We start from the raw sequence: 13,983 nt of genomic DNA, 5'->3' as shown, positions 1-13,983 counted from the left end.
CTAATTCACCTTATTTGTATATATGTATAGAACTATAGATTCAGTATGTAACAGAGAGCAAGGTGAAGATGATAGATTTTAGTTAATAATGAGTCACAGAAGACGCGAATAAGTCATAAATATACAAAATGACGGCTGTTTTCTACTGTTGACAATTTGACATCTTTATTGTTACTAAAAGCACGTAATTTATATACTATATATAGAGAGTGTTAGACTGTTTGACAAAAAAAAATATAGAGAGTGTTAGACAATATTAATAATTTTTTCCAAGTCGAATTTGATATTGCAACATCTATGATTCAGAGCTTCTGTTCTACCGTAATAGTAGGTAGGTTCTGCTTATAGAATTGTTATACGACGAAACATTATAGTTTTTTTTGTCGTCAACTACATGAAACATTATTTGGAGGATATGATATGTTTATCAAAAATCAAGCAACTATTTAATTATAGGAATCAAAACGCGGCGTGCATCGAGTGGTTGTACCCAATCGGTATTGTAATTGACAAAAATAAAATTAGTTTATGTGTATGTAGACACACTCGATCGCATTATATTGTCGTCGGTGTGTGAATATGTTACGAAACCACACGATTACGTTTGGTCTATTACTATTTTAAACTTAATTAGCTTAACGGTCTTGATACGGTGAATCAAACCTCAGCCATTATTCTAAAAGATATAGCAGTAGCGATATTCACACGGACTTAAGTTAATGTTGTATGTGGTATTGTAGTAGGTTTGATATATTCATAACGATGCCATATATAACATCAGTAAGGAGCTCTGATTGGATTAATAAACCCAAAACAAAACAAAAGAAACACCAGTGGCTATTCAAACAACATTCGAGTTAGATCCTATATCTTTCACCTTTTAATTTCCATTATTGGTATTTCTAAGAAAAAAATTCCATTATTGATGTTTGCATGGAAAAGGCTATGCTTCTAGCTTACTTAGCTATAACTTTTTTTTTCTCATAATATCAGGTAACAGGTTCCCTATCTGATTAGCCTTCATTTGTTTTTTCTTGTCGACACATTAGCATGCATGTGTACTTAAACAAAAATAGATGAGTACGTTCAGTAATTAGTTAGAACTTCGGCTAATTAATATTAACTCGTGTACTTAAACAAAAAAAAGATGAGTACGTTCAATAGTTAGTTAGAACTTCGGCTAATTAATATTTTCTAGCAAAAATGCAAGCGAAGTTGCCAACTATATCATCCAAATTTCCATTTTTATATATCCAACCAGCAGTTCCATTTTTTTTTTAAATATCCTGCATGCATTATGCATATACATATAAATATAAATTAATGAAATATAGAGATTCTAAAAAGGCTTGACTACGGTCATCTCAGCCAGCATCTTAGGTACCATTAAGAAATTGCCCAAAACAACGTTGTTTTTTTCGAAGTATTCTATTGATACTGATTTTAGCATTCGGACTACTCACTTGTTCAATTAAGATGTCTAAAACCTGCCTTCAACTGAGATTATAGCTACTTTTATGCGTAGCTTTCTACTATGTTTCATAATGTAAGAAACATGCAATGTACAAAATTGATAATAAGTGATGATTAAATTATATGGCTGGGATACAACATACTGTATATTTTAATCAATGGTTACACGTTTAGCTAAGCAAATAAAGTTCCTTAGTTAAGGATATAATATAACTATAACTACATGATAAAATAGTGTATTTAAGTGTACGAAATCGTGGGCAATACTCGTCTCACCTTACTTTGTTAACTTGAAAATGCAAACGAATCGCATTCATCTCTCTGCCTACGAGATTTGTGCCAATAATTTCAAGATTTAATATAATATGAATACACTCAAAACATGAAATGCCCTTACAATGGCTGCTAGGCCAACATTCAAGATACGGTAAGTGTCCCTCCAATGGAACTCAGAGCCACATTATTGACACACCAAATCCCCTTTTGCTTTTTTTTTTCTTTTTTTTCTTCCCTTTGCCATATTTGCCAGCAAATCTTTTTTATATTTTTATCTATCGCGTGAGTTTATATTTTCATATTACGTATTATTTTAATACATAATGGTTGTTTAATTTTTTCACTTGGGCAAAATACATAAAGCTTGTATGATTGTGTTTCTCCTATAAGTTCGTTTAATTATAAAGCTATAGGAAACGCATTTCAAACCCTTAGTGACATTTCTCTTGATTCTTAGAAACATCAATTATGATACTAAAAGAAGAAGTGATGAATGTATCAGTTTTGTATTGTTCTCCTACTTTTCATTTTTGTAAAATCCATTTGATTTATAAAGTTTGCATATGTTCGAATAGAATTTTACACAAATACCATTTGAAATTATTCTTTTTCGAAATTTTATAAACAAAGATAGTAATTACTATTAAAAAAACTAATCATAAATAAATAAAATCAACTATAGCGAATATTGTTTTTAACACTACAAGAAAATAATTTTATTAAGACGAAATATTTAGTCACAATAAAAAGTATTTAGTCACAATATAAATATTGTTACAAATTTGTGACGTTTTTTGAATGGTTGCAATACGATGGTCACAAATTCTTATTTGTAACAAAAATGTCACAAAAGTTACAACGAATATATTAGTAACCATTTTGTCATCAATAATTACGACACAAAAAGTAACAAAACTGTCTCAATTACAGACTTACAAAACGTCTTTAAATCGTCACAATTCGTGTTTAAAATAATGTTTTAGTTATGTATTTTATTATTACGAAACTATAATCTCAAATGGTCACAAATGATAACTAAATATTTGTCGCAAAAATTTAATAAATACTCAAAAATCATGATATTTTGTGACTATCATAATGTCCAATCTTGTCATTAGAAGTTAGTTTCAAATGGTCACAAGTTATTACTAAAAAAATCATTGCATATGATAAAAATTATGACTAAAAAATTAATCTCAAAACAATATTATTTTTAAAAAATTATAATCATACAAATTTTTTATAATACATTATAAGCTATATTTATTCTTACAAAGAAAATAAATCACAAATTCGACCAGATGAACATATTCGACCATAACTTTCATATTATAACTCCTATGGAAACGATCTCAGGCTCTCTGGAAAGGGAAGACTCAGATATTTCCAATGGCGGGTAGATCAGCTTCTAGTTCAATTTGTAGCAGTGGGAAACGATTTCATAAGATGACTGATATTAATTTGCGGATCTGCGCAGAAGAGGTTTGAGAAAACATGTATAACTTTTAATATACAAAAAGGATTATAAAATACTTTGGGGAAAACTTACATCTATGGGTTGTGAAATTGCTCAACAAAATTCATCTATAAAAGAGTCCGTTTATCCCTGCTTTTCTACTATCTCCTAGGACAAGTAAGATCTGTCCTTAATCTCAATTGTTGCTCTTTGTTCTCTTTCTCTCAAATGGTTTACTCTCTCTCTAGGTTTAGGAGGCATAAAATTATAAAGAATAAAATCCTAATCATCTCTTAAATAAGTCTTGTTAAATTAGAGTTAAAGACTTGGCTTAATGGACTTTGTATAAGTGACATAATAATTTATACTATTTTATGACTAATGTTTACTGATTTTAATGTCACAAACTGTGACTTGCATATTTGTTACATATCTGTTATAAGTTCATAACTAATTTGCAACAACATATTAGTCATAAGAGTGACGATTAATATTATCGTAGCATATTTGTCACTAATTGTGACAAACTTTTGTTACTAAATTTTTTCGTCATAATATAGTGACGAAAATACTATGAATTTGTGACAAATAAATTTAGTCATAATATCGTAGTTGAAATGTCACAAATTTGTGATGAAATTTTTTTGTCTAAAAAATACGTCTCAATAAATTTATTTTCTTGTAGTGTTTGTTTTTTTTTTTGCTTTTTAGCTATATTAGTTTGTTTTTGACGTCAATATTATTCTTAATTGTCCTTTTATCTTTCAATACTGTTTTTACCGAAGACTTTTCGAAAAGTGACTTTTACCATTTTTTAACAATACCTTGACACTAGTAAATAATATCTTGAAAGATGCTAGCAATATAAAATATTAAGTTGCTATATTATCCATTTTTATGATTGCATGTATCACACATTACATAAACAAATAAATTCAAAACAACTTTTGTAACTTTATAGTATATTACAATATACCAATAATAAATTAATAATTCACGCTATATTAGAAAAAAAAACAGTTTTCATAGTTTAAGTAATAACGGCACGCTATCAACTTGTTATAATACAAATATTTGGCAGTTTTTTTTTTTTTTTCACTTCTTTATGAGTAAAAAAATCTTGAGACATTTATTTTCTAATGTGTTAATTGGGCTATTTAACACATTATCTGCACTAAATTGGGCTGAAAATTGGGCTTCACTAAAGTCCATTAACATGTAGTTTCGTATTTGATCATCTCAATATTGCTGGAGATAATTGATTCATTAACTAAATCATTAGGCTAAATCAGAATTAAACAAAAATTACAAGGAGCTTCTCAAAATTTCTTTAAGATTTCTCCGAGAAACAAAAAGTAAAGAAGAAGCACTGAGAAGTGAGAACAGAGGAAGCAGAGTGCAAAAATCTCACTGACCACCACCACCATGACCACGGTGCTCGTTACAGTGTTCTTAACAGTGGTTGTAACAGTCCTCGCAATCCTTGTCTCGACTACCCAAACCGGTTATGGTATTTTCGCACCGCCTAAAATCGCCGGTTCGCGCGATGTTTTCCCGTCGGCGAAAGTGGTTAACTTAACCGGAGCCTCCGGTCCGGAGAGTATAGATTTCGATCCATCAGGGGAAGGTCCCTACGTTGGCGTCTCCGACGGTCGAGTCTTGAAATGGCGTGGTGAATCGCTTGGATGGACCGATTTCGCTTACACATCGGCTAATAGGTACGTTTCCAAACAAAATTTGACAGCTTTGGTTGGTTGCTGAGGATTTTGGTGGTGGAAGTGAAGTGATTGCTCAGTGTTTTGTCAAAATTGTTATCTTTCTTGTGTGAGCTGTTAGATTTGATCAGAGGTAACATAGCCTTAGGATATAATGAGATATGTATGTTATGTTTCAGCAATTTTATAACTATTGGTTAGATTAGTCCTCATCTGTTACAACTTGTGAAAAATGGTTTTATAGGGAGATGTGTGTTCGCCCTTTTGCACCAGAGTTGGAGCATGTGTGTGGAAGGCCATTGGGATTGAGGTTCGATAAGAAAAGTGGAGATCTTTACATAGCGGATGCTTACTTTGGCCTTCTTATTGTTGGTCCTGCTGGTGGTTTAGCTAGACCTTTAGTTACAGAAGCTGAGGGGCAGCCGTTTCGTTTCACTAATGATTTGGACATTGATGAGCAGGATGATGTGATTTACTTCACGGATACCAGTGCCAAATTCCAGAGAAGGTAACATGAAGTAGAAACACCCCACAAAAATTTAATCTTTCTTATTATGTGCATTGTCTTTTCAAGAAAGCTAAAACGTATCCAGAAGGTAGTAAGTAGTAACTAACAAACCTAAAAGTTTGGTTTACATATTTCTTTTACCAATGTTACATGTTGGTTCTGTATCCATGTTTACAAAAAGGTATGAAACTATTCTTACATTGATGCGTGAATCTTGGTTTATTCTGTTGGTGATGATGATTCAACTCCAAATTGTTGTCATGTTCAGGCAGTTCTTAGCTANATATTAAGTTGCTATATTATCCATTTTTATGATTGCATGTATCACACATTACATAAACAAATAAATTCAAAACAACTTTTGTAACTTTATAGTATATTACAATATACCAATAATAAATTAATAATTCACGCTATATTAGAAAAAAAAACAGTTTTCATAGTTTAAGTAATAACGGCACGCTATCAACTTGTTATAATACAAATATTTGGCAGTTTTTTTTTTTTTTTTCACTTCTTTATGAGTAAAAAAATCTTGAGACATTTATTTTCTAATGTGTTAATTGGGCTATTTAACACATTATCTGCACTAAATTGGGCTGAAAATTGGGCTTCACTAAAGTCCATTAACATGTAGTTTCGTATTTGATCATCTCAATATTGCTGGAGATAATTGATTCATTAACTAAATCATTAGGCTAAATCAGAATTAAACAAAAATTACAAGGAGCTTCTCAAAATTTCTTTAAGATTTCTCCGAGAAACAAAAAGTAAAGAAGAAGCACTGAGAAGTGAGAACAGAGGAAGCAGAGTGCAAAAATCTCACTGACCACCACCACCATGACCACGGTGCTCGTTACAGTGTTCTTAACAGTGGTTGTAACAGTCCTCGCAATCCTTGTCTCGACTACCCAAACCGGTTATGGTATTTTCGCACCGCCTAAAATCGCCGGTTCGCGCGATGTTTTCCCGTCGGCGAAAGTGGTTAACTTAACCGGAGCCTCCGGTCCGGAGAGTATAGATTTCGATCCATCAGGGGAAGGTCCCTACGTTGGCGTCTCCGACGGTCGAGTCTTGAAATGGCGTGGTGAATCGCTTGGATGGACCGATTTCGCTTACACATCGGCTAATAGGTACGTTTCCAAACAAAATTTGACAGCTTTGGTTGGTTGCTGAGGATTTTGGTGGTGGAAGTGAAGTGATTGCTCAGTGTTTTGTCAAAATTGTTATCTTTCTTGTGTGAGCTGTTAGATTTGATCAGAGGTAACATAGCCTTAGGATATAATGAGATATGTATGTTATGTTTCAGCAATTTTATAACTATTGGTTAGATTAGTCCTCATCTGTTACAACTTGTGAAAAATGGTTTTATAGGGAGATGTGTGTTCGCCCTTTTGCACCAGAGTTGGAGCATGTGTGTGGAAGGCCATTGGGATTGAGGTTCGATAAGAAAAGTGGAGATCTTTACATAGCGGATGCTTACTTTGGCCTTCTTATTGTTGGTCCTGCTGGTGGTTTAGCTAGACCTTTAGTTACAGAAGCTGAGGGGCAGCCGTTTCGTTTCACTAATGATTTGGACATTGATGAGCAGGATGATGTGATTTACTTCACGGATACCAGTGCCAAATTCCAGAGAAGGTAACATGAAGTAGAAACACCCCACAAAAATTTAATCTTTCTTATTATGTGCATTGTCTTTTCAAGAAAGCTAAAACGTATCCAGAAGGTAGTAAGTAGTAACTAACAAACCTAAAAGTTTGGTTTACATATTTCTTTTACCAATGTTACATGTTGGTTCTGTATCCATGTTTACAAAAAGGTATGAAACTATTCTTACATTGATGCGTGAATCTTGGTTTATTCTGTTGGTGATGATGATTCAACTCCAAATTGTTGTCATGTTCAGGCAGTTCTTAGCTACTGTTTTGAACGTTGATAAGACTGGAAGGTTTATCAAGTATGATAGATCAAGCAAGAAAGCGACGGTCTTATTACAAGGCCTTGCATTTGCAAACGGCGTTGCACTAAGCAAAGACCGGTCTTTTGTATTGGTAGTCGAAACAACCACTTGCAAGATCCTAAGGCTTTGGCTCTCTGGTCCAAACGCAGGAACCCAAGATGTGTTTGCTGAGCTTCCAGGTTTCCCTGACAACATCAGAAGTAACTCGAATGGAGAATTCTGGGTCGCTTTACACTCAAAGAAAGGTCTTTTCGCGAAACTCTCGCTCTCTCAAACTTGGTTCAAAGATTTGGTGCTTCGACTTCCGATCAGTGCCCCGCGCCTGCACTCGCTGTTCACTGGAGGAAGACCTCATGCTACAGCCGTGAAGCTGAGTGAATCAGGAGAGGTTTTGGAAGTACTCGAGGATAAGGAAGGAAAGAGATTAAGGTTTATAAGTGAAGTGGAAGAGAAAGATGGCAAGCTTTGGATTGGTTCTGTTCTCATGCCATTTCTTGGTGTTTATGATTTGTAGTTTTCTACATTGCTCAGACTTAATTGTCTCTGCAGTGTTAATTATAAGTATAAATGTGTATCACATTTTCACAACTATGTCGCACGTTAACTCTCGTTGTTATTTGTTTTTTACGTCCATGTGTATGTAGTGTCTGTTATATATAGCGTAATCATATGGTGACATAAAAAGTGTCAAATACTATAATCTAAATTGTGAGAAACATATGTTTTCATAAATTGTATTTGTTTATATGTTTTTGGTAAATATGACCAAATTACATAGGATTCTCTCGTTGGGTCGGCCAACATCCATTTCGTTTAAATATACGTATATTTAAACGAAATGGATCCGTTGATATAAGTTACAGTAATACAATGATATTAAAACAATAAGATACGTATACACATCAAATTGATGCGACCAAGATTTATTAAAATTCTACTGTTAAGCATATTCTGATGAGACTTCCATAAAAGAATGTTAGTATAATTGTTAAAAAGTTAATATAATGGGACAGTTTGAGTTATCTGTTGATATAAGTTACAGTAATACAATGATATTAAAACAATGATACAATGATGTTAAGTCTGATTTTTCGATATTGAGGTATACTTGTGTATTATATATCTATTAGGCCACAAACTTTAACACGTTTAGAAAATTGACAAGTTTTTTTTGGATAATATTCATATAACTTAAATTAATTTGTAGTTATGACGTAAGCTTGTACTAGTAAGTAATATTAAGGTGAATGAATGACATCACAAATAATCCTCATTTGTTTTACAGAAAATAAATCCATATATTATAACCGACTTCAACCTTGGTTTTACACTTTTACTCTTTAAAAAGTCGAAACGAAAGGTTGGACAATGGATTATGTCCGTATCATTTAGTTCAACAATCTTGAATTTAATTTTCTTGTGATTAATAAAAAGTACGTTCTCCGTTTTTTCTTGAATTATTTTCACAAATCCTTTGTTAAATCCGAACATACAACAGGAAACACGTGTTTGCGACGGGAAGTTTGTGGCCTAATAGATATATATATATATATATATATAATACACAACTAGGAAGTCAAATAATGGATTTCAAATAAAATAAACTTTGAAACACAATTATCCATGTTTCTTATCTTAAACTATTGTTTTCTTCTGAGTTCTGACGATGAGTTTGGTATTCCATTATGCGTTAAAGACGTTTGGCCTCTCCTACTGGTAACCATCCCAGGAACAAAAAAAAGAAATAAAAGGAACAATACATAATGGAATAAATAGTTTTTGAAAAATAAAAGAAAAATCTATAGAGAATAAACAATTAAATGGTAACCAAACAATAAAAATGTTTTTAAAAATATATTAAATATTAAATATTAAATAAATAAAATTTCAATGATAATACTAATATTACTTTTAATGTATAGATAATGAATTTACATTTGATCTCAAAATAAAATTTGTAAATTAAATTTAAGATGTCTCATTAAATATTAATAATTAATTTTAAACTATAATAAATTTTTAAAAGTAACTTAAAATATTTTTAGTTTTTATTTACGATATAAATATGAGTATCATAAATTTATTATACTATTCATACAGTTTTCAAATAGAGCCTTAAAATTAGTTTAATATGAAATTCATATAAAAAAATGTCTGTCAATACATTGTGAAAATATAAAAATTCTTTTATTACAAAATTAAATATTATAAATAAACACATTTTTTATTTATTTTAAAATAAAAAACGAATTTTCATATTTGTTTTTTTTGTTCCATTTGTTCCTCATCAGTTTTGGAAAGGAACATTTTTGTTATATTGTTTCTTATTTTTTGAAGAATATAGAGAAATGTAGAGGAAAATATATTACTTTCAAATAGTAAAAAAAAGTAAAAAAATTGTGGAATAAAAAGGAATGTAATATTTCTCATCATTCTTTTCCTAAATATTGGTCACCAATTGGAACGGTAATGATAACAAATCAAATATTGCGCGAATCGCTTATGCACGTAAAATATATCTTTGCCATATAACGGACTTCGATCTTGGGTTATTTTCTTTTTATGCACCAAATAAAAAAAAAAAAAAGCCAATCGGTTGTCCCAAAGAAAAAAAAAAAAGAAGCAAATCTTGGTTTATTGATATTCTTTGAAAAATCGAAGCAAAAGGTACCAAAGTGTTTACTTTGTTGAATCCCAACATCAACAGAGTAATTTTCGCACTCACATTTGCCTTGGAGAATTTGGTTGGTTAGTCGTATTTCTTTTTCAAGCTAGCAGCCTCAATCATGCATTTCAAATAAAATAATACTTTCAGACGGTGGCGGATGCAAAATTATTTTATGTATAGGGCACAAAACAGCTTAAAATAATACTAATTTTATGTTATAAAATATTAATTAAATAAATATTTTTTACATCAAATTAATATATATTTTAATAACATTATTGTATGTTTTGAAAATATATTATATATATTGTATTTTAATAGATTAAACTCGAAATAAGCCAAATTTTTGAAAGTACTGTTTAAATTGGCTTATAAATATACTTAATTACATATACTATAGATATGTTTAATTTATTAATTAGAAAGTACACATTTACAAACTTACAATTCACTATAAAATATAAATACTATATTACATTTAAATTTATTTATCTAACCATATCACACAAATTTTTATTTTAAAAAATAAATAAGTTAACTATAAAGATATAATATAGTTTAATGTTACTAATTTAATAGATTTTACTTACAGTTTTCAGTAAGTTGTATGTATACTATACAATATTAATATATGAATTTAAATTTGTTAAAGTTAAGCTGGAAATAAAAAAATAAAATATTGCTCGAAGCCATAATTTTATTTAAGATAAAAAGTTAAAAAAAATAAAGAAAATGCGGAATGTAATAAGTTCAAGTATTCAAATGACATATTCCAACCTACAACCAAAATATTACATAAAGTGTCAATTATCCAACCGAGCCAAAGAGTCTTACGTGCCATACTTACTAGCAAAATTTTAAAAATCAGTGCCATACCTATAAGGTAGATCCGCCCCTGCTTTCAGACACAAATTATCTATATTTCTCTGACGAGGAGTTGGCGTGGATTAAATTAAAATATGCGTTAAAGACGTTTGGCCTCTGTAATGATAACAAATCAAATCTTGCGCGAATCATGCGTATGTACGTAAAATATATTTTCGTCATATTCTTTCACGTTACGATAAGTTTCAGTTATAAAACTAGCATCGTTCACTTTTTTTTTTTCTGATAACTATGTGAATTTTCATTAACTTGAAGTTGCAGAAAGATTACAAAAGCCTTGACACATCCCCCATCCCCTGCCTAAGAAAATAAAAATAAAAGAGGAAAAGCTGAAGAAATTGAGTAGGAATACTTAGTCAAACTTTAACCAGACCAAAAGCAGATTCTTAAATTGTTTTCTCCTCTTTTTTGCCAGAATGGCATCTCTGATTTGCCTGTCTAGACCTTTGAACAAGATCTGAGCCTCCGTTGTAGAGTTGTTGTGATATCGGTTGTTTCGTTCCCTCCATATAGCGTACAGAGTTGCTTGGGCCGCTAGACGACACAAACATCGTGGTACAGTGCGATCGTTTATATCCAGCCAGGCGGTGAATGCTTCCCAGGTGTGAAAAGAAAACGGCCTGTAACCAAGCCTCCTAGTCATTGCAGACCAAATTTCCTCACTGACTTCACACCGAAGGAACATATGCTCTCTTTTTTCTCGGTACAACCCACATAAGCAGCAGTTAGGCTCGATTTGAAGTCCCCATCTAAACCAATCTATCTCTAGTTGGTAGTCTATCTTGGTGCGTTAGCCACATCATGAAAGCATGTCGAGGAATACCTCCTTTGAACCAAACCTGCTCAGTCCAATGAGGTGGATCCTGTCTTGATCGCAAAATTTCCCATGACTTTTTGGTAGAGAAAACTGAGAGTTCCTCTGTGCCGCAGACCCAAAAGTACCTGTCTGGTTCATCAGTGTCAGGTGGAACATTTATTGTTGTAAGAAAAATATGTAGTTCCTCAGCCCTTGGTGATCTTGCTGGTCTGAGATTCCATCCCATCAGAGACCAAGCCTGCGCAACTTTTGCATGGATTGGAATTCCTGTTTATGCAGGACCGTGGGACCTAGATAATCAATTACCCAGTCTCGCCTTTAAGAACTTTTCTGCAATGTGTCTGAGATTCAAGAGGGTCTTCCACGTACAGGATGTAGTCTTTCTTGCATCGATGGACCAGAAACTGACATCTTTTATTTTGGTGTTTCTCATCCAGATAGCCCACAAAGAGTCTGTTGTTGTAAAAACTCTCCAGATCAATTTTAGACACAAAGTCTTATTCCACTGGGATAAGCTTCGAAGCCCTAGACCACCTTCTTGCTTAGGGAGAGTAAGTTTGCACCAGGCGACTCTTGCTGTACCTTTTTTAGTTACGTCCCCAACCCACAGGAAATTTATACAAAGACTTTCTATCTTCTTTATACAACCCTTAGGTAAGATGAAGGTAGACATCCAGAAGTTTAGGGTTCCATATATCATTGAAGAGAGGAGTTGGAGTCTGCCCGCATAAGACAGAGCTCTGGCAGACCAGGAGGTGATGCGTTGCGTGATCTTCTCAATCAGTGGTCTATATTCCGCAATTCTGAGCCTTCTGTGCATAAGTGGAAGCCCGAGATACCTGATAGGGAGTGAGCCAATGTTGAAACCAAGAGAACTCATCTGAGTGGTTTCAGCGTGGCTCACACCCGCTAAGTAGAGGTCAGTCTTGGACTTGTTCATTGTTAAACCTGAGGCGTCTGAGAACTTCTGCAAGACTGAAGCAATGTTTTCAAGCGAGGCTGTCTTACCATCGAAAAACACCATGATGTCATCCACAAATGCAAGGTGAGAGATCAGCGGTTCTGAGGCATTAGGGTGAGCTCCAATCTGATTATTGATGTAGTCTTGCGATAACAACCGAGAAAACCCTTCCATGGTCAGTACAAAGAGGTACGGGGAGATAGAATCCCCTTGTCTCAGCCCCTTTTCCCCTCTAAAGTAGCCACATAATTCCCCATTGATGCATAAAGAGAAACTTGCAGTGGATATGCACTGCTCAATCAAACCGATGAATTGAGCCGGAAACTCCATCGTTGTGAGAACATTTAGTAGATAATCCCACTGAACCGAGTCAAAGGCTTTCCTGAGGACTACCTTGAGCATTCCCCTTGCAGATATGTTCTTCTGGTTATAGCCTTGGACCAGCTCTGTAGAAAGTAAGACATTTTCCACAAGAAGTCTTCCTTGAATGAACGCATACTGATTATTTGATATTAGCTCAGGGATCACCTTTTTAAGCTTGTTAGCTAAAATCTTGGAGAAAATCTTATACAGGGTGTTGCAGCAAGCTATTGGCCTGAAATCACCGATTTTCTGAGCATTCGGAGTCTTGGGGATCAAGGAGAGAATAGTCGCATTCCATTGCTTCAGCAACTTGCCAGATTGGAAGAATTCGAGCACTGCTTCCGTGACTTCCTGCCCTACTGTTACCCAATGAGATATGAAAAACTCTGCACAATAACCATCTGGACCCGGTGATTTGTTTCTGGGCAGGTTGAGCACAACATTTTTAATTTCCGCGGGTGTGACAGGTGCGTTAAGGATCTGCAGAGCAGTGATGGAGCACCTTTGCGGGATGAGTTCTGCTAGTTCAACAACAGTCGCTGCTGAAGAGGAACCCAAGTTTCCAAACAACTTTTTATAAAAATCCAGTGCAAGATCCAGGATACCTTTCTTTGTGTCCACCACCTGGCCATAATCATCAATGAGGAAGATCACTTCATTTTGGGATTGTCTGGAGAGCACCGCCATATGAAAGAATCTGGAGTTCTTGTCCCCTTCTTCAAGCCAACAAATTCTAGATTTCTGCCTTAGAAACGACTCTTCTGCCAGTGCGAGAGTGCACCATGCCTGATGAGCTTCCTTTTCTTTGAGACACAACGAAGCAGAAGGATCTGCAAGGAGGTCTTGTTGGCACTGGAGAAGCATTGCATAAGCCTCCTGAGCCCTCTTCTCAATGCCTGAG

The 13,983-nt window shown here is 33.6% G+C and overlaps 2 protein-coding genes across 2 annotated transcripts; both read left to right on the top strand.

The window, feature by feature from the left end:
* LOC104699176 (protein STRICTOSIDINE SYNTHASE-LIKE 10-like) lies at window positions 4,519-5,718 on the top strand. Its single transcript, XM_010414511.1, has 3 exons — window positions 4,519-4,923; window positions 5,165-5,428; window positions 5,697-5,718. The coding sequence occupies exons 1-3, from the start codon at window positions 4,631-4,633 to the stop codon at window positions 5,716-5,718; spliced, it is 579 nt and encodes a 192-aa protein (XP_010412813.1). The 5' UTR covers window positions 4,519-4,630.
* Window positions 6,157-8,021, top strand: LOC104791994 (protein STRICTOSIDINE SYNTHASE-LIKE 10-like). Its single transcript, XM_010518006.1, has 3 exons — window positions 6,157-6,561; window positions 6,803-7,066; window positions 7,335-8,021. Exons 1-3 carry the CDS (start codon window positions 6,269-6,271, stop codon window positions 7,900-7,902), a joined length of 1,125 nt encoding a protein of 374 aa, XP_010516308.1. The 5' UTR covers window positions 6,157-6,268; the 3' UTR covers window positions 7,903-8,021.

This window comes from Camelina sativa, chromosome 6 (assembly GCF_000633955.1).
Source record: "Camelina sativa cultivar DH55 chromosome 6, Cs, whole genome shotgun sequence".
NCBI classification, from domain to species: Eukaryota; Viridiplantae; Streptophyta; class Magnoliopsida; order Brassicales; family Brassicaceae; genus Camelina; species Camelina sativa.
This window is presented reverse-complemented; position numbering and strand designations above follow the sequence as displayed.

What these genes read in the sequence shown, in the direction of transcription:
- LOC104791994 (XM_010518006.1), top strand. Translation starts at nt 6,269, where the DNA reads ATGACCACGGTGCTCGTTACAGTGTTCTTAACAGTGGTTGTAACAGTC. An exon ending in GCTTACACATCGGCTAATAG is followed by an intron (nt 6,562 to 6,802) that starts GTACGTTTCCAA and finishes ATGGTTTTATAG; the next exon opens with GGAGATGTGTGTTCGCCCTT. An exon ending in AGTGCCAAATTCCAGAGAAG is followed by an intron (nt 7,067 to 7,334) that starts GTAACATGAAGT and finishes TGTCATGTTCAG; the next exon opens with GCAGTTCTTAGCTACTGTTT.